The sequence below is a fragment of the Cajanus cajan genome, chromosome 2, assembly GCF_000230855.2.
Source record: "Cajanus cajan strain Asha chromosome 2, NIPB_CcT2T_4, whole genome shotgun sequence".
NCBI lineage: Eukaryota > Viridiplantae > Streptophyta > Magnoliopsida > Fabales > Fabaceae > Cajanus > Cajanus cajan.
The window spans coordinates 5,797,959-5,824,460 of record NC_138518.1 but is presented as its reverse complement, the minus strand read 5'-3'; the positions used below and the strand labels follow the sequence as shown (position 1 = coordinate 5,824,460).

Sequence of the window (26,502 nt, the reverse complement as noted above, 5' to 3'; positions counted from 1 at the left end):
AGTCCAATTTCGTGGAGAATCTCCTTCTCCTAAAAGCTTCACAAAGGAACTTCTCCTTTGTGTTTGGTTCCTCAAGTTTCTCTCCTTCAAGAGAAACCGAACCACCTTGGGAAGCATCTTCAAGCTTTGAAGCTTGAACTCATCCAAATCTCCCATTGACGTGAAGAACCTCAAGAGAAGAAGGGACTTAGCATGGTTCAACTTGAAGAAACATCAATCTTCTCCAAGTAGTTCCATCACACACTTTGGTTATCCGAGCTGTCGCGAACGTGGTCCTTGGTCTAAGTCTTCTCATTCCGCTCTAGATAGTCCGAGGTAGGGGGGAGGTGCCTGTAAAAGACACTCCAATGCTCAAGTAAGTGATCGGCATATTAAATGCGGTAGTTGAAAGTTAGTTACGTACCTCATTGGGGGCCTATTTATAGTGGTTGTTGTTGGGCCGCGATTACGGACTGGGCCCTAGGAAATTAGGAGGTTAAACTGGTATATTAAGTAAACTAATCTCTCCTTAATTAACTTGACTTAACTCCGTAATCTCGTGTGCACGGACCCTGCTAGCCGATCCGAACCTAGTCGACCAGCTCGACCGTGTTCGGTATGGTCGGTCGAATCGGCCGAGTTGTGTGTTCGGCTTGGTCGGTTGCCATCCGTTATAATTCCTATATTAAAAAAAAAAAAAACAAAAAAAAACAAGTTTCATTTCAAAATTTGCTTTAAATCTCATTTATTGTATGAGCGATCCTAAGTTAGGTAAGCAAGTTGATCGATTAAAATATTAATATACTTTAAAGGGTTTTCAAAAAATACATATAAGTAGTTCATGTTTTAATACATGTTCCAAAACAACACTAACAAGAAAAATACAACATTCTCTCAAATAAAAACACTAATTCATCAACAATTATTTGAATTACATAATAAAAATTAACAAATAAAAACACTAAGTCATCAACAATTATTTGAATTACATAATAAAATTTAACAAACTAAAGTTCGAGAGATGGTTATAAAAAGAAAAAAAAAATTGATTATTAAATTAAATTTTAACTGATGTATCATGAATATATTTTTTATTCTGTGTCGTATCACATATATATTAGATAATTCAATTTTAACTAATGTCGGATTTATCATACTTATCTTAATGGATAATCAACATACGTTCTTTGGTTAAGAACAATAATTCAGTCGATCATAAAATCATTATGAACAATGATTTTTAATATTTAATATAATTAAATATTCAAAATTAAATTTCAAAAATATAGTTTTAAAAATCAATTCAATCTGACTGGTCGAATCAAGACCCAATGATCTAGCCAATTCGAACTACTAATTCGATCAGACATGGCATCAACTCAAAATGAAGTATCCATTTTTTCGATTTAACCAATGCATCGATAAGTTGCTACTATGATTGGTTCCTCATTTTTTATTTTTAAAAAAATCTCTTTTTTCTACTAGGCATGCATCCTTACACCTCCTTGGAGTTTCTCATATGTCCTATTTCTACTACTCTACACCTTGATCTTCTAAAATTTCCTACACTATGTCACATCTTCCAATGTAATGTGTGCTGCTCTATAATTTGCATCTTTTCAATGTAATGTTTGATGCTGCATGTATCATCAAATATAATTCAATAATATAAGATTTCAGAAAAATATTAAATTTTTTTTTTGATAGAACTAGAACACGAGTGAACTTGTGAAATTAAAACTAATGTTACCACTAAACCAACATTTCTAACAATTGGAATTTTGGCATAACTAATTTTAAGTATATATTTAATTTTATTTTTATATTGAATTATATTAATTTATGTTATTCAATTAATAACCAACTAATTGAATTAGTAATTCACTGAATAATACTTTAATTGAGTCGATCAGCTATGAATTTTTAAAATTATGCTCGAAATCATCGAGAAAACTTGAACAATCATATGTCGGCTAATTTATGAGCCGAATGGTGTATATATATATATATATATATATATATCCACGAATAATTTATTTATTAGAATAGATAATAGATAGAACTATGAAAGCTATATAACTTTATCAAATTATCTTCTTGGGTTATATAATAGGTTTTGAAGTGACCTGATGTTTTTTCCGTTGGATCATCAAAATGTAAAGCCAGCCCAGTCACAGAAAGTTGGGCCAGCTTCAATAGTTTTCTTATTTTTATGGCCGTACAAGATGTTGATTTGGTTTTATATATAATATATTCAATAAATATTTAAACTTGAAGTTGAAGGTGACATTCAGGTGAAGACAAATATACTACTTTCAATGTGTACGTAGTAAATATCGTCATTGCTCATAAACAATTTCAAATTCAATGTAAAATATGGTTATTTAATCTTGCTAATTAGCTTCTTAACTACCAATTTTGATAGCTTTGTACTTGGATTATTATAACTAGACTTTTTTTAAAAAATAAAGAATTTCAACATAAAGTAACCATTACAAAATTACATTACTTAAGTTTCATTTGATATAAATTTAAATTAGAGTAAGAATTACATAAATGTCAAGTGATTTTTTTTTTTTTAAAAAATAAAGTTTCTATAAATTTAAAGTGGGTACAAGTATAGGTATGAGTACAAGACAAGTATGTGTATATGTATCTTTGTCCCCGCATCCGATTTAACAAATCGAGCATTACTCGTACCTATACTTAGTCAAATCAGATATTCCTTGTCAAAGTCGAGATAAGCTTGAGTATTACCCACGGGTACGGATTTACTTGTCATCCTTACTCGAAGGTAAATATATGTAAATTCATGTCAAAGATTTAAAAAAAGAAAAAAAATTCAATTTGTATTGTGAGTTGCTCCTTCTACATAAACCTAGAAAAAAAAATCCCACTAACAATTTCAAAAACAAAATTACTAAGAGATAGTGTTAAGTACCACAGGTTTCCCCCCACTTACACGTGCTCCACATTGGTAAGATATTGTCCATTTAAGCCTAAACTTTCATGATTTTACTTTTGGTCATCATCTGAAAAACTTATTATAAATAGAGACGGTGTGTTTAAACTCATGTTCATCGTCTTGTTCTAATAATGTGGGACTTTGATTGTATCTGACAATATCTTATCAATATGGAGACATGTATGTGTGTAAACCCTCTAGTATACAATTAGTGGTATCAAAGCCAATGGTCAACCAAGTGACCAACTCGAAATATATGATGGAATTGCCAGGTGGATCCAAACATAAGATCTCTTATATCAAAAGTCTTCTTGACAATAGGTTCATGAATGACAAAGAGTCTTCCTAATAACATGAAAGGTTAGGAGGTGTATCCCGCAATCGTAAGTTAATGATAGAGCGGTGGTACAAGTACTTAAAACATGACTGAGCTCTATAGGTCTCCATTAGATATACTAATGGATTAGTTTCTATTGTAAGAAGGGTTAAACCATAATCTTTTGTTTGAGAAGAGGATATTGTTGGGATAGAATCAAATTTTCACATTGTCAAAACAAAATGATGAACAATATTTTTACTAATGTGAAGAAGTGAGCAAACTCCCGATGCACAATATTGATATCCTTTTCAAATTCACTTTCTGAGTATGAAGATTCTTCAATCATTAGCTTAGTTATTTGTTCTTTTAATTCTTCACTCATATCTAACTTATTAATCTTTTCTTTAACTCTATATACTTTTTTCATGTGACCAAAATGACAACAATTAAAACAAACTAAGTTCAACGTTTTATTTATTTTCTCATAAGGTTTTTTTATAGGTATTTTTAGGGTTTTCATAAGCTTTTATTAGTCTTTTGTATCATTTTTTATAGTATTTTGAAGATTTTTTATTTAAATTTTGTTTATTTAATACTTCTTATTTTACCAACTGAGGGAAGATTAGACTTTTCACACTCATACTAGGCACAAAAGTTTCCTAATTCTCGAATTCCTTTGTGCTTGATTTTTCTTAATCCTATTTTCAATTTTCATATTATTACAAATTGAAATTTTTGTGTTTTTATCTATTGATATAACTCTACCATAGGTTAATTCTAAAAATGGGGTATTAGGATATTCTTGTGAGAGTTTTTCTCTAACCTTTCTGCAAAGAATAGAGGTAATCTAGCTATAAACTTTTATTTTCAAAAATAATCATGACGGTCCTCTCTAGTAAGAACCATGGCCATAAAATTATGTATGTACTGTTTGAAATCTCCTAGGGTAGGGCATCACAAATTATGCAATAGTATTGAGGTTCTTTCATTAAAGATATTGGTATCTCTAATGAAATTTTGGATAATGGCTAAAATTAGCATTGCTACAAATTTATCCATCTAAGTCACTCAATCTAAGTTGATTTCTAAAAAACAATGTAGAATAAGATGCGGTGACAATTCGTCCAAGACTCCTTAGGGCTCGAAATTTCTTTCTCTCTCCCTCCTATTGTATTTCTTGAGTTTTGTGAGGCAATTGTAATGTGAATTGCCACAAAGGACCTAGATTTTCCATATTTGAAGATCTAACAAAGCTTGCTACGAGGTATTTCAATCAATCTTCTTCTCTATCTTTTATTTCTCATCTTTATCTTCTTCTCTAACTTTTATCTCTCATCTTTAATAATTATTATTATAATAAAAGCAATCATGTAGACATTTTAGAGTTAATTGTATAATTTAAATTTCAAGCATGTAAATAAATTTTAATAAAGGGGATTTAATATTTAATTTATTAATTCTTATCACGTTAACTTTATCATAGAGTACCCATTGAGGGCGTTGTACGGGTGCTTAATACCTTCCCTACATGTAACCGACCCCTGAACCTAATTCTGGTTATCAAGGCCATTATTGAATTTTTAAAAACCTTTTCTTTTTTCAATGTTTTGAGTAAAACATTGGTGGCGACTCCATGAACTCATTTTTCAAAACCATTAATTAAGGATTAGTCTGGTGTCCGGGCATTCCTTAATTGATGAGATCTTTAAAAAGATGTTTAAACCATAGGTCGCGAGATAAAAAATTTTCGGGTTGCGACACATGCGTGCGCCCTTCACTCTCCCATCGACAGCCCTCAGTGACGGTCCTTGTGAAGTGTCACCACCTAGGTTGTGCTCTGAACGTTCTCACTAAAGTTGCGTTCATTTCTTCCCCTAATCTCTCAACCTTCTCACTAAAAAGCAAAGAAAGTTTCATCAGTCACGTAAGCTCTAATATTCATCAATCACGGCTTGAGTTCATCTATTCTTATATTCTTTCCCTTCATAAATTGCAGGTGGTGGTTTGATATTAGGAATAGAATCGGCTACCAAGTCCATTAACCCGGCTAAGGTGGTCATGATGGAACAAATTGTGGAACCAGATTATTGAAAAAAGGTGCAGCACATGTAATTGCAACATGAGGTTGGTCTTTTCGAAGTTGAACCACAACTTCCTTTAACTTTAGGTTGAAATATTTAGCTACTTCATTAAATGGCTTTGCATAACCATAACCATCCCTTTCAATTGATAGAAAATTGGTCAAAATGTATGAGAGATAACCAATGGATCCTGTGTTGTGTATCCAAAATGATCTTGCTACCAAATTGTGTATTTTCTTAATCACCAAGTGCATCGATTTAGAATGGTATATTAATAAATTGACCAAGTTATGAAATATCTAATTAACAAGGGTATAGAACAACCTTGACATATTTTGAGAAATTGTTGATAATATTAGGTATAGAAGATTTGAGCTCCTGCATAGTCATGGTAAAAATGCCAACACCAAGGTCATTTTAACCAATGTCAAATGGGTATAAGGCTTTAGAAAAATATCCTTTTTCAAGCATCAATGTTGCAAGTGTGCCTCCTGCCAATAAAATATAATAGACAAGGAAAATTGTGTCTTTATTGAAAATTCAATCTCCTAAGATACTAATGAACATAAATAATTTATTCATCTTAAAGTCTTTTTATTTGAGTTCTCGATTTGAAATCTCTGAACTGAGTGTACTGAACATCCAAATAGAAAGGAGTAAATGAACTCAAAGGTCGAGTATTATTTGAGGTTCTAATTGTTGATCCTTCTATTGCAAAGTTTGCACCATGTGTGAAGTTGCTTCCCAAGGAATTAAGATAAGCATTGAGGTAAGCACTGAAGTTGTTGAACCAGATTGCCGAAACCTTATATATGTTGTGAACTTATTATTTTTCTGGTGGCAAAATAAGTTGTTATTGGTTGAATTTTGATGCGCTTGAACTTTATTGTTTAATTTTGTTTACTATTGTTGTTGTGTTTGTTGGAGCAAATTGGATAGCAACAAGAAAGATTTCAGTAGCTGAAACAGGCTATATGACAGAGGTATAAAAGCTAATTTTAGGGAGCTATATAAGTTGCATTGCGTATTAAGTACTGATACTATTAAATTTCTAAAAACTCTTTGTTCCTCAGTTCAACTCTGTAATTTAACTATGAATTTTCAATTAAGCCACTGGTTTTAATTTGTTAAAGTTAGAAGAACTGAGGAAGTAGGATAATTGATCAATAATTATTATATGTGGTTCTTATATTTTGGTATTTGACTGTCACATTTGCTTTTGAATAGACTAGTGAAAAAGTTGAGTTCATTAGCAAAATTAGTCCCTACCAAGCTTATAGGCAAGTAATTTTTTTTTATAGTTTTGGAATCCTTTATGATATTTTAGCATAGTTAAGTTATTATTTGTCATAGTTAAGTTATTATTTAGCAGCAATGATATTAAAGATTAACTATGCATACAATCAGATTTTGGGTTAAAAATAAGTTTTAAAACCAGTTTTTAAAATGTAGAATTTGGCACACTGCATTTTGACCAAGTGATTGCATATGTAGAATTTGGCTCAATGTAGAAATTATTGGCAGCTATTGGTTCTTTGTCCTATCAGTAATGTTGCTGTATGGTTTTGTTCTTTGCATCATAAGTTCATTTTACATGTCAAAAATTTAGTTAAAAGGTAAACTTTAATAATAATAAAGGAACCAAAAAAAATCAAAGAATAAAAAGAAAATAATTAATTTTCAGTATTTGATCACCTATTGCTTTGTCGACATAAAAATCAATGAGATCAACAATAAAAATTCATCCTTAAGTCAATTAAAATTGTCAATACAAAGAACAAAAATAGTAACTTATCTGCCATAAAAAATAAAGACAAGTCTATAAAAAAAATTAAAAAAATTAATTTTATCAAGACTTGTTGGATAGCTAATGTTGAAGACAAAACTTTAAGTCTTTGAAGAAATCTTATCTCTAAAAGTGTGATTTCTATTTATAAATTCAAAGAAGGCATCAATCACCTTATCTTGATCTAAGCCTTTCTTTATCCATTCATAAAATCACTAGTTTCTCAGTGTAATTATATATATATATATATATATATATATATATATATATATATATAAAAGGGATCCGTTTACTACACGAGTAAGTTTAAATAGACTTACTCCGTTCAATAACTCATTTTCTATATCAAATTTCAACGATCCAACCGTTCAATTTAAAGTTCTTAATGTATAGATCAAATCTGTAAATTTTTAGAAAATTTAAAAATCATTTGATACTTCGTTTCATTAATTCAAATTGACGGATAATCATAAAATCATTTTATACATTGATTCGAATTAATGAAATGAAGTATCAAATGATTTTCAAATTTTCTAAAAATTTGCAAATTTGATTTATGCATTAAGAACTTTAAATTGAACGGTTGGATCGTTGAAATTTAATGTAGAACATAAATTATTGAACGAATTAAATCTAAGTAGACTTACTCTTAGAGTAAACAGATTCTTCAAAAAAAATATATATATATATATATATATATATATATAGTTACAAATGTTTTGAATTATATTGTTAGTTGTTGTCTTGCTGATAATAAAATTTTCCGGACAGAACCTCCTTTTTGAGTTAAATATCATGGTGTCATCATTATGGCTATGATTAGCCTTAAAATATTAAGCCACAGTGAGCTCAAGTTGCATCCTCTCACGGGTAGGTTTAAACCTCCGGTGGTCACTAAGTTTTCCCCATTTTCTATTGACCCGTGCAAAATCAAGCTTTTCAAATCATAGCAAATTCATTGAAAATAATTTCCATGCTGTGAGATAAAGTACAGAAGCTAAGAACCCATTTTTTTTTATGAAGTTAAATAAAATTAATTTCAATAGAATGTCATTAAAAATTTCCATAAGTCAACTGAAGATGTGAATAATAAGCTGTCACCAATCTTATTAATAAGCAGAAAATTTGAATAATAATCCCACCAAATAGTCACGTGACTCCTTGTTTATGTTTTCACATGATTTTAAGATTTTTTTTTTAAAAGGAAAATTTTCATTCAACAAGTAAATATTCTTTTAATCACAAAAAATGATCAAAAGAGTTTACAATATTATCGGTACAGATTAGAGCACTTATAATACAAAGTAAAGTATAATGAGTAATACAGAAAAAGAACCCCACCCCAAACATTGCAAATAGATAAACCACTAGAGATTGAAATTCCTTTATCCATGACAGACTTTTGATATAATAATTTGATTGCGTAATTTACTCATAGAAAGAGAAAGTTAAATTTTTGCAGAGACCTCGAACTCATGACCAAGATTTTTGCAAGACATCTTGTTACACTGACTTCACTTGTAATGGTCTTCCTTTGAATACAGTCGCCTTCCTTGCTAACCAAATAAATCATAAGATTGTCAGTCAAATTACACACAAAACCTTACTATCATTTACACATAATTTTAAGATAATGGTTATATCTTCACTCAATAGTAGTTTTTCTACGTTGATCTATAGATAATTGACTTGCATATACTCTTCACACCCATACGAAAGATATTGAAAAACTTAAATTTCACATTAATTAAAAATAATGTGAAAATAAAATATATAAATAAAGTAATTCACATCAAATAAATTGATTTTGTAACATTAAATAGATTTGGTTTTTGATTTTGTAACATTAAATAGATTTGGTTTCATATATTAAGATGATATCAACATTTATTTTAGATTTATTAAAAAGTAATTATTTATCATTTATCTAAGTACTATGTCTAATAATATTGAGTGAGATCAAATTTATTAAAATAAAATTAAGTCTCACATAATTAAATAATAAAATCAAAATAAAATATATAAATTAAGATAATTTTAATTTATAAGTCAATTTTATAAAATTAAATTTAAACTTACGTTTTGAATACGTCGAAAAAATGGGAAATCATGAAACTAAGTACAAATACATTTATACAAAGGAGAAAAGTGATTTTTAAGAGCATTTCAAACTATGATACTCATCAAAGTTGTTTATTTCTTTATTTAATAGTTATATATAATGAGATCTATCATATATATATATATATATATATATATATATATATATATATGATGAATTTGGATTTTCTGTGTATTCAAATTTCATGAAGTACGTATAGCCATGATCCCATATCTCTCAATTCTTTTCATATATATTTCATATTTGGTGCAGTCGACAAATCAAGCAATCACACAATTAGAGCCATTGAATGATGATTGGAAGTCTTAGAATAGTTGACATAAGATCTCTAATAGATTTCGAATTAAATCGACCATATAAAATAATTGGTTTTTTTCACTTGAATTATATTGGAGTGAAAATTAAGTAACATGAATTCAATTAAAATAATAAAAGTTACTCATTTAAATAGCAGTAAAAATATTTATATGTATATTATTGTAGTATGTCGACGTGACATTTTTATCTACTAATTATATCTTACAAAATTTATTGAATAGATCTTATAACTTTTTTTTCTCTTTTTATATCTCATAAAAAGTTATCTTATGTAAACATAAAGTAATTAACATTTTATTTTATTTTAAGATAGTAATGTATATATATATATATATATATATATATATATATATATCATATTTTTTTTATAATAAATTACCAACAAATTTTTGTTCGAATAAAACTGGAAAAATCTCATCAAATAAAATTTCGAATTTAAATCTTATAAAAAAGATGATGGATTTTTAATATTATAACCTCTACAGCTTGCAATTTCATTATACAATTTCACTCCTATGCTACCTCTTCATCAAGATCTTCTTAAAGCAGAAAATTGGCCAGTGATTACATTCTCTCTTTTAACTACCATAGCACTAACAAAATGCTTAAGATGTTATAGAAAAGGTGCAGAAGATCAGTAATTTAGTTAGAGAGAATCCTGTTGGATGTGAGGTTCATGTATCACTTATCTTGATTGCACTTTCCTTTTGTTATCATTTGAAGGGATTGTACTTGATGTGTAATGAACCCACTTTTTGCCACAAAATAATTGATTTGTCAACTCTATGCACTCTAATAATATATCTGTAAAAGATATTCTTGTTTTAATTAAAGGGAAAAGGTGAAAGAAGAAGTCATCATTAAAGTTACTACCAGTGATTGGAATAATTTTACTCATCATAGCTGAATCTTTTCCCCCCATTTGATTTATCTGAACAATTAATGGCCTACATATTTCGCCTCATGCACAAAAGAAAAAAAAAGAAGAAAAAAAAACTTCAAATTAAAATCTTAACATCATTTCTAGATAGAATTTTTTGTAGTGCACATAATTAAGCAAGCACAGCAATCATATGGAAGTATTCATACCAGAAAAGTCTTTACTAACTAAAGCATCAATGATTTCTGAATGTAATGTATTTTTGAAAACAAATATTTCTTAAAAAATATTGTTTGTAAAACTGGAGATACGGGGGATCGAACCCCGTGCCTCTCGCATGCAAAGCGAGCGCTCTACCATTTGAGCTACATCCCCATTTCAATCATTATTAACTATTAACCTTAATAATGTTTTATTTCATTTTTATATCTCGAAGACTTGATTAAAAAAAATGAAAAAGATGAAAGACTCAATTAAATTTTTTTTTATAATTTAGGGTCCATCTTTTATAATAAAAAAAAATCAAAATGTTCATCAACTTATGATATATTATCTCTAGTAATAGAAAACATATATTATAATTTGAGTTAATCATTTAAACACTGTCAATGTAAAATTTTTTTACATTAACAACCAATCATATCTTTTAATAGTATTATGTCAGTTACTTATTTAATGAAATAAAAATAAAATAAAATAATTTAAAAGATATGATCAATAATCAATGTAAAAAACTTTATACTAGCAGTGTATGGATGATTAACTCTTATAATTTCTGCATTTATAAATATGCTCCTGTTTCTCTTTATGCTAAAACTTAACAAAATTATTGGGTCACCATATAGAATAACACATGATGTATATGAAAAATTATGGAGCCATTTTTTTTCTTCTGAAATGGAGTCATTTGTTTAAACTTAATAAAGTGTTTCTAAACAAATGTTTTAAATAAAACAATTATTAATTTAAAAAGTAGGCATGAGATACTTCTTTTATAAAAAAAAAAAAAGTAGAAGTCTGCTTATTTATAAAAATAAAAAAAAAATTAAACAAACACATAAAATAAAATAAAATAAAAAGGTATTTATTTTATTAAAAGTAGACATTTTTATAAGAAAAGAAGTTTAAACAAATAAATCTTATATATAAGAAGAAAAACAAAACACCTTCAAATATAAGAAAAAATAACACACCTTGAAGTATGAAACTATCTTTTAGTAGTATTGTTAAAATGAGATATTTAGCTTAAAACGGTCTGACAAACTGAAGTTTAAAAAGCAAATCGAACTAATTTTTATGTAGTTTACAAAAAAAAATTAGCTTGATAGGTTAGGCTAAATTAATTCATTTTTTATTTTGCATAAATTTATATATTATATAAGAAAAAAAATGAGTTAAAAGATTTGATAACTTTTTTACCAACTTTTTTACTATTCGACTTAACTTATTTGATCCATTAAGTTAGACTAAATTGGCTTCATTCTTTTTAACCTCAAAATAAACAACTCATCCTAACCTAACCCAGAAGTCATTGAGATAAGTCACTTTTTTCTCTAATTTTAAAAAAGTGTTATAATCTTTCTTAATTATTTTAGAAAATATTATTCACTTCGTATCAAAAGAAAAAAAAAATAACTCAAGTATCCCTTTTAACTTTAATAAGGTATTCTCTTTTTTCTTTAAGCCTTGGAAACTTCCCATGGTTGTAGCATGCAGGCCTAAGGTAAAACCAAATGCATATATTCCAACCCCACTCTCACATAATAAAGAGAATCCACACTAGTCAATGCGTGTTGTCGTTATCTCACACGAAACATAAAGTAGAATTATATTTCTATCAAATACTAAAATTGATAAAATGTACTAGAAAAAAAAATTGTATGTTCACTTTCATATTAAACGAGTTTAATTTTGATGCAGTTCCATTACTAGAAAAGTTGCACTACCATAAAGTTTCACATAATTTAATGAATCTAACAATACATGCGTTAATAAATTAGAAGAAGAAAAAAATGATGAAGTCGCAACACATTGTTGAATAATGGTGTAAATTTTTGTTGATTAAAAATACATGCAAACTAAATTTACATAAATGTGTGTACTATACGTAATTGTCACACTCACAGTGCAAGTAGCATGACTACAATTCAAGTCATTTATTTTGTCCTTTCTTAATCGATGCATGGTTGAGTTTTCACCGTCACAGAGTATGAATTTTCCATTCCTTACAAATGCATGAAACCTGCAACATTTGTCTCTATCTGTGGAAAATTGGGGGCAAGAACAAAACAAAAATTGACAAAACTTTCGATTTAACACAATTCCCCTTTTTGTGTGTCTCGTACCAATGGAGTATACAAAAGAGAATAATGGTCGATTGAACCCCCTCAACTCATGGCTCTAAAGCAACCCAAGATATGCTCAAAAATCAAAAGTCAAGTAGCTGACATGTTCTTATCTTCCTTTAATTCATGCTTCCTATATGGTCTAAATTCCATTTATTCTAACATGATAAAATCTTGAGATTTTAATTTTTTTTATGAACATATCTTAGTCTTTATAGTTGCAAGGTCATGAAATATTGAAGGTACAAAATCATGAGTTTGCATGACCTCCCCTGTTTTACTTCCTCTGTTTTTCCTTAAAAGGAATGAATTGATTCATGGCTTGTTTGTTAGAATTAATGAATAAATGGTATTTCCTTGAAAAAACTCTTATTTTTCTATGACAATAGATCATATATAAATAGTTTTTGGATCAAAGGATGGATCTTTTTTCTGGGTATATTTGGATTTTTCTCTCTCAGCTTGTGCAAACTCTGTTCTGGGTTTTCACCAGAATCTTCAAGAGGTATTTAAATTGAATTTTTCATCACTAGTTTAGATATTAGTCACTTACGTCATCTCTTCAACTTTTGTTTTCATGTTTATTGCAGATACTTCAGTCATGAAGCAATCCATTCAGCTTGTTCTTCAAATCTTTGCCAACAAAACTATCATAGTGGCCAAAACAATTCTGAGACAAAAACTGAGGCTAAAAATAATTCTAATTATTCTAAAGATGCAGAGTTGAAAAGTGAAAGATTTGACGAAGCTACTGATTCTATTCAATTTAAACGAGAGTTTTGTCATCAAAATGATTCAAATGGTTTGGAACCAGAAGCAAAGGCCAATGAGGATTGTTCAGAAACAGTTACAAACTATGCTGGAAATTTTGGCCTTGAAGAAGAGGAGACAATGAGGTTGGTTTTTAAATTCCAATACCAAACTTGGAACTGTAGTGAAACTTTTCATTTTTTGAACACTTGTTATGATAAGGCTTCTGGAAGCACCAACAAGTATGAGTTCATCTCAGGTAAGAGTTTCAGCACCTTCTCGGATGAACCATGTGTTCCTTCAAAATACTTCCCTTTGGAAAATGAATCTGAAAGAAACATTGAACCAGAAAGTTGTGAAAGAGGGTGTGTTGATGCAGAAGTGAGGCTCAAGACTGTGCCTTCCATAGAACAATCTGATGAACATCTAGTGGAGAATCTGAATACCAATGTGTTTGTTGAAGAAACTTCAGCTGATGACAATTTCCTTTCTGAAGATGACTCCATATGTGTTAGCTTTGAATTCGATTCCATCAGTTCTACTGGAGATGGATTTTTGTCAGACAAAGACTTTGGAACCTCTATGGAGTTTGACACTTCAAGAAACCATGATGAAGAAAATATAGTGTTAACAAAAGAAGATTTGGACTCTGAGTGTGAGAAAAAATCTGAGAGTTTTGATGTTGGAGATAGAGATATAATGGGTGGAAGACGAAAATTAGAAGACACTACTAGAATTCAGAATTCAGATATTGTGAACATGAAGTTGAAAGATCATTGTTTTCAATATAGGCACGGCATGAATTTGCATAGTTCAACAGGTTCCGATATTGAGGATTCCTACCGGTTTGATGCACAATGGGAACATCAAGATTTGATAGAACAGCTCAAGATGGAGCTGAACAAGATCAGAGCCACTGGTCTGCCTACCACCTTAGAGAATTCTGAGTCACAAAGAATAATGAAAGAATTGAAGCCATGGGAAATTGATGAAAAGTTTCAGTATGGTAGTACCATAAATGAGCTTCCAAAATTCCACAAGAGTTACCTAGAACGAATGCGAAAATTTGATATCTTGAATTACCAAAAGCTGTATGCCATAGGTTAGTAGTTCTAACCTTTTTGCTGTTTTCACTCAAATTTTTTTCTTTCTTTTTTCTTTCCTTTGATAAAGGATATTATGGTTAATTGATGAACAGTTTCATTCAGTTTTCTAGAAGAGTGCATTATGATACAATTTTCTTTTTGTTTTCAAAAACCATAATATATGGTATCATATGTAGAGGCTTTCACTTTCATATCAAAGAAATCTTAGCTCAATTGATTGAGCAAGGTGCGTGAGTTGTTGTAAGTTGTAACCTCTTTCCGTACAGAGTTTGATTCCTATGGGTTAAAAATATATAGGCTTTCATTTTTACTTTGTTGGCACAATATGGTGGATTATTTCAAAACACTTACATTGTGCTTAGTTTAGTGGTTAAGAATCCTATCACAATTTCGTTTTCTAAGTTTCATGACAATATTATATTTATAGGTTCCCTCAAGACCAAGGACCTTATGCTATCATTTTCAAGTCGTGAGAACTCTTTTCCAACTGTCACATCCTTTCTTCCACACATCTTTCACCATAGTAGACGTAAAAAATCTGAATCTGACCCATTGAAGAAGTTCATGAGAGAATTCTACAATGACTTGGAAATGGCTTATGTGGGACAGTTGTGCCTCTCTTGGGAATTCCTTCAATGGGAGTATGAGAAGGCCTTGGAGTTATGGGAATCTGACCAATACAGAATGAAAAGTTACAATGAAGTAGCAGAAGAGTTCCAACAATTTCAGGTGCTTCTGCTAAGATTTATAGAGAATGAACCTTTCCAAGGTCCACGAGTTGAATACTATGCCAGGAATCGTTGTGCTGTGCAAAATCTTCTTCAAATTCCAGTCATAAGAGGTTAAAACTTTCGATATCAACAAGAGAAATATTAGCAACGTATTCTTTATTACTCTTTTGATCATACTTTCTTTTATTGAGTAAATCTTATTTGAAATCACAATTCTGTTGGTTTCATGTTAGCAATAACTGGACCCAAACCCAAACAACAATTTAACAAATTCAGCAATGTGCTTACATTCTCATGAGCAAAGTGGACCGTTTCTATTATTGAATTGTGAATAAGGTTACACCATATCATGTCATATATATATATAGATAACAATGCAAGATCACAATATCACTGTGTAATTGCCTTGCTCCAGCATCTGTCTACCCATAAAATATAAGTTATGCACAACATCTCACTTTTTATTTAATAATCTCGATCATAATTTTGTAGTTTTGAATTAATTTTAGTCAATAATATACAATATGTTAGGAGTGCTGTACTAAACCTTCTTATGTAGTCAATACATAGATACTGTTCCTTCTATGTTTTTAATATTGTTTTCTAACAAAATTAGAGTTTCTTCTCAATAATCCGTACAATATTGGTTGACGTTTAAAGTTGACAAAATTTTAATTGAAAAACATCAAAAACACCTTAAGAAACAAGCCTAAGTTTTGTACTATTCAATATACTGCAAATTTGGGTACATCTACTTTTGAATGCAATTTAGTGGTTACTTTGATTAGCCTCACTTTTATAGTGTCCCTTTGAGCTATCTAGAGTAGGACCATATAAAAATCGATTTATATACTATAAATCATACAGTATCTCATGACAATAGAACCTCAATTGGCTACAGAGGACAGCACCAGTGATGAAGAGAAATTCAAAACAAGAGATGGAGAAAAAGATGATATCACAAGTGACATGCTAGTAGACATTTTGGAAGAATCAATCAGGATGATTTGTCGTTTCATTAGAGCTGATAAAGATGCATCTAGCTTGATCCATAAAGGTCCTAGAGAAACTCAAGTAAAGCTCCAAGATCCTGCAGATTCAGAATTCCTTATGGAGATTCAAGCAGAACTTCGAAAGGTAATTTAATTAAGGCTTCAAAAACAATTGCTTATCTGAAAAAGGTTTCATAATGTTTCTTCTTTTCTTAAACAATTTTATTTTCATGTTTGGATATGCAGAAGGAAAAGAGACTTAATGAATTCTTGAAGAGCAGAAGTAGCATACTGAAGAAGTTCCAAAAGCATGAGGAAGGTGGTAGAGATCATTTTCTTTACCTTTTCCCTCGAGGAGACATGAAATTGATTTGGAGAGTGTTGAACATGTCGAAAATAACAAGGGATCAACTAGCATGGTGTCGTAATAAACTAAATAATATCAACTTTGTAAACAGAAGGATACATATAGAACCATCTTTCTTACTTTTTCCTTGTCAATAATTATTTGCTAGTTTTTTTTTCTTTTTCTTTTTGTATATATGTTGCTTCACATATAGAAGGCCATTGTGCATGCAGACAAAGTTTTATTTAAGCATAATTTATGATGAATTAGAATCAGAATAAGGTATGATTCTTATGTAAATAAAGAAACCATCTTCATGTTTTGAGACAGTCTAATAAAATGCGTGTAGAGTTTTGTTTATAAGCAGCTTATTAAGTCAAATCCTTGGGTCTGTGAGTTTATTATTTTTGTCATAAGAAATATATTTTATCTATTAAGCTAATTTTGGTGATCCAGTGTTTGGATATTTTTGTCATGAGAAATATACTTTAATGAATTAAAATTACTGATTAAATTAAACTTGTATAAATTAAGAAAGGAAAAGAGTTGGAAAATTTTGAAATAGTAGGTCGTCAAATTTTAATGTAAGGGAGTAATTGTTTAAGGGAAAAGAAATAGGGAATTAAAATAATAACATTTTTTAAAATAAAAAATGCATGTAAAATATAAAAATGAAAAATATGTTGTGATTAATGGAACCTTGGTAGTCTAATGAGCCGCGCATTAAAGTATAAGACTCAAATTCAATAACCGAGTCTAAATATAAATGTTGAACAAAGTTTATTTGGGTTTCAACTTAAATTCATTGAGTCCATTAAATAGTCTGATACAGTGAGCCCATTTTGTTGAATTTTTCACTACTGGAAATGTGGGAATATAAATAACTAAGGCTCTAGTATAGCAGGGGAAAAGAATACAAATAAAAATATATATTGAAAATAAAAATCACCTTAGGACACCTTAGTTACCTGCAAAATTTTTCAACCATTTAGTAAACATTATTTGCAAATTTATTTTTGCAAGAAAATCTGCAAGAAACAAAATAAGATTCTTACAATATTTTTTGCAAATTTTTACCATGGAAAAAATTTCTATGATCATTAAAATTGTAGCAAAATTTGCAACAGTTTCTTGTAAATTATTTTTCATAAAAAAATTTGTAAGAAGTATCTGTAAATTATTTTTTGCAAATAAATTCGTAAAATTTTTTGTGAAATTATTATTGCAAGAAAATTCGCAAAATATTTCTACGAATACTTTTTTGCAGGAAAATGAAACTTTTCTAGTAGTATTTATATTATTGCTCTAATTTACTCTATGTTAAATCAACTTTCCATTATATCAATATTCTTATATAAATCACTATAATAGAAATTATTAATATCACAAATTTCAAAAGATGACACTAAATTACTACAACCAAATTTAATCCGCTTCTCAAAAATTGTGATAAAAAAATTATCACCACTTAATCCATATACATGCAAACACTCCATCATCCTGACATTGTTAAAAGTAAAGAAACTTGTAACTCTATTAACTCTACGCGGTGACTAGAAAATTGGCTTCTTTGCTTAATAACAATATTTATATCTCATAAGGTTAATTAAGAGTTTAGCGTGTGTAGTATATCTAATTATCCACATATTTACCATATTATATATTTTCTATACGTGTTATATCTGCTTTATCAATGGCTCTTCGAATGATCAAACACTGTTTTAATTTTAATTTTTCACGTCCCCTCATGCACAAGATCATCACTGAATTCATGATTAGGCCCTGTTACGTAATACGTGAATTTGTTTGCACAGAAAGTTAACAAACAAAATGTCACATTTCACTTCTCAAATTCATTCTTGCACACCACATTCCTCCACTAATATCCTCTCATGGTGATGTGAATTCATGTGCTAATAGTACTCCTTATCCAAAATAGTGAAAAATAAATTCTATTTTATTTTTATCATTAAGTATTCTATTTTCTTTAAGTTTACACTTATCACATTAAGGTTTTGAATTTATATGGTTATTGACTTCTTTTATAGTATTCTATTTCTCTTTATTACTATTATACAGTGATTTAGGTATATGTTTGAATACCAATTTAAAATCGTATTCAACAAAAAAATATATATACAAATAGGACTAGTTCAAAGGCTAAACATTAAGCAAACAAAGTATTCACTTTAAGTCTCCTTCAAAAAATTAAAATTAAAATTATATATTTTTTCAAGATTTTATAACTTAAAAATCATTTTTTACATTTTTAAAAATTCACTTCAAAATGTTTATTTTTAAAATATATACAAATATAATTACTTTTTTCAAGATCCATCTCTAAAATATTTTTATATTTTTATCAAAATATATTAATATTAGTTTTAAAAAAATTTAAGATTTATTTTAAGGTTAATAATTAATATGTTGAGTCGGTCCTAATTACACGTTCCAATGTATAAAAGGAAAAAAATTATGAGTAACTTTTTTTTAATTCCAGTTAAGTTCAACCGATTAGCAAACATACTCCAAATGTTTTATTATATAAGCCAAAGTTAAAGTCTATATTCTCTTAACATAAATCTTCTTATTATGCTTTGTTTTAACTTTGAGCCTTTTCACCTATACTCCAAATTAGGAAGAAGATTCCAAGAACCTCTTTTTTCCGATTTTTAGATACTTAATTTATGCTTTTCTTGTCTTTTCTTTTCTCCTCTCAATCTTTCTATTTAAATATTTATGTTTGATACTAAAGTTGGAACAAGGTAAAAAAAAAAAAACCAAAACCAAAACCAAAACCACTAAGGACTTGGTACTTAGAGAATCTAGTAGTTTACATTGAGTTTTAGATTTAGACCTCATCAACACCATTAAGGAAGAACGAAGCAAAATAAAGAAGGAAAAAAATAGATAAATAAACCATTAAACCAAAAGATTAAAAATATATAAAAAAAAATTAAAATAAAAAACTATACGTGGATATATGAAACTATATTTACATGAAACATATAGGCAAATAACTAAACAAACCTCATCAAAACTACAACTTAACTCCCCACTTCAAAATGGATCATTCCTAAGATTTTTTCAAATGACAAAATCACATGAACAAAAAAAGATAGACACGTGGACTCCTTAAAATCTTTTGTATCTAGTTTTTTTTTTCCTCGCATGACCCTGTCACATCAAAAACTATCATGAGAAGATCTATTTAATTTCCCAGCACATGGTTTATAAAACTTGTGTCTATGCTTCCAGGAGGTAGTTACATTCAGGTACATATGAATATGAACAGGGAAACAGGGAAACAATGATAATATAATACTTGTACATTTACAAGTAAAATCAGTACCTAATGGTATTGATTTTATTGGTAAATATACTAATTTTTGTAATAAATGTAACTATTTTGTCTCACTATGTGTAGCATTTATTAGTGGAAAAGGTAGTGGACATGTCACTGGGGCAAGGAGGTGAATCCCATGGCACAGAAGAAGCCTTCCAAGCATCATATGGAGGCAAACTGAAGGGAAATCCAGTGTTTCTTACAACAGTTTCCCACTCTTGTTCTTTAGTTTCTGTGCTCAAGTTTTGTTGCATATCTTGGGGTAGTAGACTGATTGAGAAGCCACTATAGTGTTGGTTTGGCTCTTCAAATGCTATGTAGTCAGGGTTGTTGGGAGAAAGCATGGAAGAAGTAGCATTATCAAGTGTGCACTTGGTGGGTCCTGTGCAGAATATGAAGTTGTCAGAAAGGTCTCCATCTGGAACAGGAACTTGTGATGGCTTGGAAACTGTGCTGTTGATGGGTTTGTAAGTGGGACTAATGTCTGAGGCTGAGAAGTTGGTGTTGGTGCCATTGGAGACTTGGTGTAACTCTTGCTTGTCACCACAAAATTGAATGGCTGGTGATCCTAGCTGGGGAAAGTTTGCACCATGTGAGAACATGTCAGGTACCATGCTTCCAGGTAACTGAGAGATCCAAGGGTGAGATAAGGCTTTCTGTGCCATGGAGAGGGAGTTGGTTTTCTTGAATATCCTACAGATTGCCCATGAGTCCTGAAAATCCACAAAGCACTACATGAATAATCAAAATTGGAATACATATAACCTATTTATCTATATATATCTAAGGTAAAGCTATGTTTGTCTAATTTTCTATCTATCTACTTTTCTATTTATCTATTATGTTTATTAATTAACTCTTTTCATATTCTCACACTCTCTCCTATATACAATTAGGTGAGAGAATGTGAAAGGATAAGAAAAATTATCTCAATAGTTCATTCATCGTAAAGATTAGTTTAATTTGAGAGTTTAATTTTTATACACTGTCAATGTAAAAAAATATATTATTTTTAATCAAAATTCATCGTCAATATAACTTTTAAAGTAATTATTATAAAGTAAGTAACTTGCTAATATAGTAATATGTGATCTGTGATTGGATAAAAATATCAATACATGCACTATTTAGTATTTAGTCTTAACTTGGATGAATGTTATCAACATGCACTAAGATATTTCTTATTAATACATTTTTTACTATCAATTGAAAATCACAAATTTTAATAAATTCTACTATTAAATAAGGAAAGACTTTTAATAAATTCTACTATTAAATAAGGAAAGACTCTTTAAATGCAATGTCAGACTTAACAAATTTTGTAATTTTGGATAAATTTTGATCAATAATAGTGTTGAAAAGAGTGATTTTGACCATGCATGTAATAAATGGCCAAGACTAGTCCCTCTAACCTCTCATGTTATCACTTGAAATGTCCTACAGTAAACACATATGTATGTAGAAGGAATTGGTGCAATACATACACTTGGAGGGAGGCTTTTGTCAGAAAGGTTTTTGGGAGGGGCTGAGTCTGAGATGCAAGGAAGCCTAAACTCATGCATCATCCAGTCAGTTTTCATTCCTTTGGCAGCTCTGCCTCTGTAAAACACAAGAGACTTCTTCAGACCAATGCACTTTCCTTCAGAGGAATATATAGGCCTGTCAGTTCCAGTGGCCTTCCAAAACCCTGCTCTTGTCACTCTATTTGGACGTGCACTGTTCCTGTACTTTCTGTCCCTTGGACAGTAGAAATACCACTCTTTTTCCCCAGTACCTGCCAGCTCTTCTCGTTCATAAAAACAAAATTTGAAACCAAGTTAGAATCAGAAAAAAGAATTGTCAAGTTTTGTACAGTTTGAACCTTTGATGCTATTGCTCACTCTAGTAAAAGAAAATGGTAAATTGTTAAGTTCTCACTAACTTTTGTCAAAATTAGTTTTAGTTTCTCTATTTAAAAAATGAAGGTTTTGATCCTTGTATTCTTAAATTGTGATAGATTTTATCAGGGTCTAACTCAGTTGAATAGTGTGAGTTATAAAAAAAAAATTCTGATAGGTTTTGTCTCTGATCCTATACTTCAATTTTGACTTGGCCTGAGACAAAATCTAACACATCTCAGAAATACAAGGATTAACACTGCCCTTTTTAAAATGTAGGAACTAAAATAAAAGTGGAAACCTGGTTGCAAAATTAGTCTGACCCTATATGTAAGATTTGACTATGTGGCATAAAGCAAAACAGCAAAAGAAGAGAAAGGTAGAAAAAAAAATGAGTATGAATCAGAAGAGTTCTTACTTGGAAGGTCCCATGGATCATATTTGTAAATATCCACTTGCTTGATCAGTTCAATAGGAAGAGACTTCTGCTGAATTTTTCTCTTGAGATAAAAATCAACAAGCTCTTCATCAGTTGGGTGAAAACGAAAGCCTGGCATCACATCCTCAATCTTTTCCATCTCATTCCTCTCCTCCATGTTCTCTCTCTCTCTGAATTTCTTGTCCAAGAACCAAATGCAAATATATAGAGAGAGGCTTCTCAAGATGTCAACACTTGTTCCAATATCTCTAAGAAGCTTCAACCTAGTAAGTGACAATTACAATATAAGATACTATTATAATACCCATCATGGCTATCATATCTGCACACATGGAAACACAATCATGTTGATGTTGTAGTTTGCAAATTTTGGAAAACAAAACAAAATCCATTATTAATGTGCTGTTCTCAAATATGAGTAATAAAAAGTTTCAAGTTATGCTAACTCACAGTGTGTGCAAATTTGCTTAGTCCAAGGCCATGTTGTGTGCTCTCTCAAGAAGGTTTCTGTTCCCAAAGCTTCTGCCTCCGTTTTAGGATGTCTCTAATGAGAGAGAGTGTAAAACTTGGATGAAAATCAAGATGAGTTTGGTGTTGAGAAGTGGTTGTCTTTGTGAGATATTTAAGCTCCTTATGATGAAACACATGCCAAGGAAAGATGTCACAAAGTCAAGAAAAGTAAAACCCCTTTCAAGTTTGCAATGGATCTTTCTTACTTCTCACTTGGCCTAATATACTTGTGTGAATGGCCAAAGATTAAGGATCAGAAGAGACTGCAGAATTAGATGCATTATGGGGTGTTTTTATATTGTGAATGTGTGATTGTTTCACTTTCATCGATGATGCTCACAAACATTTCCTTTTATCTTCAACAAATCAAAGACAAGCACAATATGACAAGGCAAGCTTCTAACGTGATTATTCTTTTCATTTCTACAGATAAGTAATTCTATTTGGAATTGTTCTTGTGTGAAAATATAATAATACTATTGATGTTGCTTTCAATTCTCTGCCTAATTCTTCTTAGGGACAAATTTTGTCATTTTTGTGCTAATTCTTGGATTGCAACATTCCCTTTTCTATATACCAAACTTTTCATCTTGTTCCGTCATAAATATGAACAAGTGACCTGTCATCAATCTAGGTAATTTAAAAAACATTACTCTTGAAAATAATTCATCCAATTGGATACACTTGTACACTCTTGATAGAGAGGGCGTTCCCATTTAACCTGCTTGGAAACACAGTTTGAGTAAACAACTAGTTGACCTTGGAATGGTAATGGATGAAATTTTAGTGCTAGAGCAATCTTATTTACTATGGCATTCAAAGATATTGGAGTGATAACGATATTCTCTTGTATACTTTTCTTGCACTTCTTAATTTTTAGCCAAAAATTTATTAAAAATATAAAAATTTAATAAATCTTACACTTTATTTAATGAGTCTGTCTTAATTTAGTGATGGTAATATTCTTATCATTATTTGTCTTAAAATTAGATAGGATTTATTTTAAATTGTTTGTTGTAAAATTGGATGGATTTTATTTTAAATTGCTAAACTTTATTGGAGGCCAAATTAATCTTAATCATAAATCTTACTCTAGAATGTGTCTTTGAAGAAGGAATTAATATCGGTGTGTAGTCCACCAACACTTTTACCTGTGAAAAATAAATTTTAGTATCTATGCTCAATCCTATCATATATCTAAGTATCAACAAAAGCAATTCATTACCGAGGATTATCACTGGTTTAAAAGGCAGAAGAATGGGTTTGATGGAGGCTACGAATTGACTTTGGCAACTTAACTTGATTATAAATAAGTTATTAATAGTCTCAAATCATCTCATCAAAATTGTAAATAATTTGGATTTGTAGTTAGTCCACGTAAAATAAAAATAAAAACACTTAAGCCATTTACAAAATTGTGTAATTGATTTCATCAAGAGATAAGTTAATCTTCATTGAGAGATAAGTTAATCGTGTTTTTCATAATATTTATATTGCAAAATTATTTAGTTTATGTGCTAGTCACCATATTTTTCATTTGATTCTTATGTGTATTGAAACTTTTTTTATTAATGAAATGATAAGAGTTTTTTTTATTAAAAAAAAAAACTTGGATCTATATTATGTAGAATTTAATTAAATGAAATATTTGAATGTCTACTTTTTTATAAATTAATAAAAATATTATTTAAATATTATAATGAAATATAAAAATTAACGATAACAAAATATTAAATAAAAAAGAAAATGAGTGATCCACTGATAATATAAAGTAATTTTACACTTTTATTCAATCACATATCATTAATTATTGTTGAATTTTACAATAAATAAATCATACTAACAGTGATATTTATTTAATTGATAATGTAAAATTATTTTAAACTATCATACCATTAATCACTAAATAAAATTATAACACCAAACTCAATTAAAAAAGTCTAAACATCTTTTAAATTCAAACTATAAAACATGATAAATATTCTATTATATAATTTTATTTATTATATAAGTATGGGTGTGAGACAAGTTAAGTAATATAGTATATTAGCAACCAATTATCCTCTTAACTTTGTGATTTTTCGATATCTTCTCAATTTATCAAAATGCTAATATTAGAACATAACATAAAAAGGATGTAATATATCAGTAGTCAAACCTGTAGTTTATATATATAAAGTTACAACTTACAAGCCATTACTTATTCCTAGACTAAGACTTATTATGGGTATTATGGGTAACTTTTATAGGTATTCATTTGTTCTTAATTCAATTGTCATTCTTAACTAACCTTAAATATCTTTTACTTTGTTCAAGCTAGATAGAATTAATATTTCCTAATTAATTAATCCTCTAAAATTAGGCAACTACTCTAACAATAATTGTGTATATTCTAAAAAAAATTGTGTATGTTAAACGTTATTTAGTTCTCTCTTTTTTTTTTTTTTATCTTTTAGCAAGATTCTTGTTGTTGTTATTTCTGATAATTCCAAATGAATTGTACAGAGAAGTTAACGACATGCTCAAATCACATGGCATAAACTTGCTAACCATGTCCATTATGGGAAGGAGACTCTACTAAGTTCGAAAAAATCAGTGAGTGAGACTACAAAATCCAAACATTGTGAATTTACCAGCCTCGTTTGAAGCCCTTGTTGTCTGTTTCGTGTGCCTTAGGGTTTACAACCCATGTTCCAAAACTGGTCAAACCCCACCAACCTAAATCTCTTTGTCTCATATCATCACTCCCTAAATTATTATGACTCAAATTAAAGATTCAAAGCCAACGTTGGATTGTGTCTTGTTTGGTTTCATTAACGATGTCTGTCACCTACTATTTTTTATTAGATAAATTATGGAATTCAAAATAAAAAGTATTATTATAATTAATAATAAATCATATTTTTAATCTTTTATTTTATTAAAAATATAAAGCACTTAATTGAATTTATTTAAAAATATAAAGAACCAAATTATTAAACTTAAATACGATCATATGTATTAACTCAAATTCAATCCATACACCAAACCAAATACAACCGCTTACAAGAACAACCAAGAAGGAAGTCAAACTAACAAAGAAGTGGAAATTTCAATCTTTTATTTTTTTGGACAACTTTTAGTTAGTTATTAAAATGTAAAAGTCTTTGTCCAATTTTTGTATACACATATTTTAATTACTCATTAGGATATGTGATTTTTTGGGACTAATTTGAGCTAGTTGTTTTTTTAGTGATTTTAAACAAATGAAACTTCATGTTTGTAATGTTTGTTGCCATGTAAGATTTCAATTTTATAAATTTATCATGTAAATACACTTATTTTCATACTCATAATTGATTCAAAGTTCAAAGTTATATTATTATGTTGAAATACATTATAAATTATTATTAAGTTATTTTAATTTTAGTATCACTTTATAAAATTGTATTAATATACAATTATATCTTCGTCTTTTATCTTTTCAAAAGTGTTTGATTTGATCTTTTATATTTTTAAATAGGTTCAATTTAAATTTTCGTTATATCAACAACTATGCTAAAAAATTTAACATTGATTATTAGAGAAAAAAAAAGAATCATTTTAAGTCACTTTATAAATATAAGGGACT

General features: G+C 29.2%; 2 protein-coding genes and 1 non-coding gene across 5 annotated transcripts; 1 reads left to right on the top strand and 2 right to left on the bottom strand.

Annotated features, from left to right (window-relative positions):
• Positions 1 to 10,752: 10,752 nt before the first annotated feature.
• Positions 10,753 to 10,825, bottom strand: TRNAA-UGC (transfer RNA alanine (anticodon UGC)). The gene has a single exon. It is a non-coding gene; the product is annotated as a tRNA-Ala (tRNA).
• Positions 10,826 to 12,702: 1,877 nt separating this feature from the next.
• Positions 12,703 to 17,045, top strand: LOC109787764 (uncharacterized). Of its 2 annotated transcripts, XM_020346333.3 has the most exons (5): positions 12,713 to 13,300; positions 13,386 to 14,647; positions 15,079 to 15,492; positions 16,284 to 16,519; positions 16,621 to 17,045. In XM_020346333.3, exons 1-5 carry the CDS (start codon positions 13,215 to 13,217, stop codon positions 16,876 to 16,878), a joined length of 2,256 nt encoding a protein of 751 aa, XP_020201922.2. In that variant the 5' UTR covers positions 12,713 to 13,214; the 3' UTR covers positions 16,879 to 17,045. The 2 variants fall into 2 exon arrangements, with proteins under 2 accessions (XP_082923973.1, XP_020201922.2); XM_083067847.1 differs by lacking the exon at positions 15,079 to 15,492 and having other exon boundaries at positions 12,703 to 13,300.
• A 2,963-nt stretch (positions 17,046 to 20,008) lies between these two features.
• NAC094 (NAC domain containing protein 94) lies at positions 20,009 to 23,196 on the bottom strand. 2 transcript variants are annotated; one of them, XM_020346339.3, is made up of 4 exons: positions 22,833 to 23,196; positions 22,362 to 22,704; positions 21,551 to 21,849; positions 20,009 to 20,779 (listed from the first exon to the last, which is right to left on the bottom strand). In XM_020346339.3, exons 2-4 carry the CDS (start codon positions 22,537 to 22,539, stop codon positions 20,138 to 20,140), a joined length of 1,119 nt encoding a protein of 372 aa, XP_020201928.2. In that variant the 5' UTR covers positions 22,540 to 22,704; positions 22,833 to 23,196; the 3' UTR covers positions 20,009 to 20,137. The 2 variants fall into 2 exon arrangements, with proteins under 2 accessions (XP_020201928.2, XP_020201927.2); XM_020346338.3 differs by having other exon boundaries at positions 22,362 to 22,645.
• Positions 23,197 to 26,502: the final 3,306 nt, after the last annotated feature.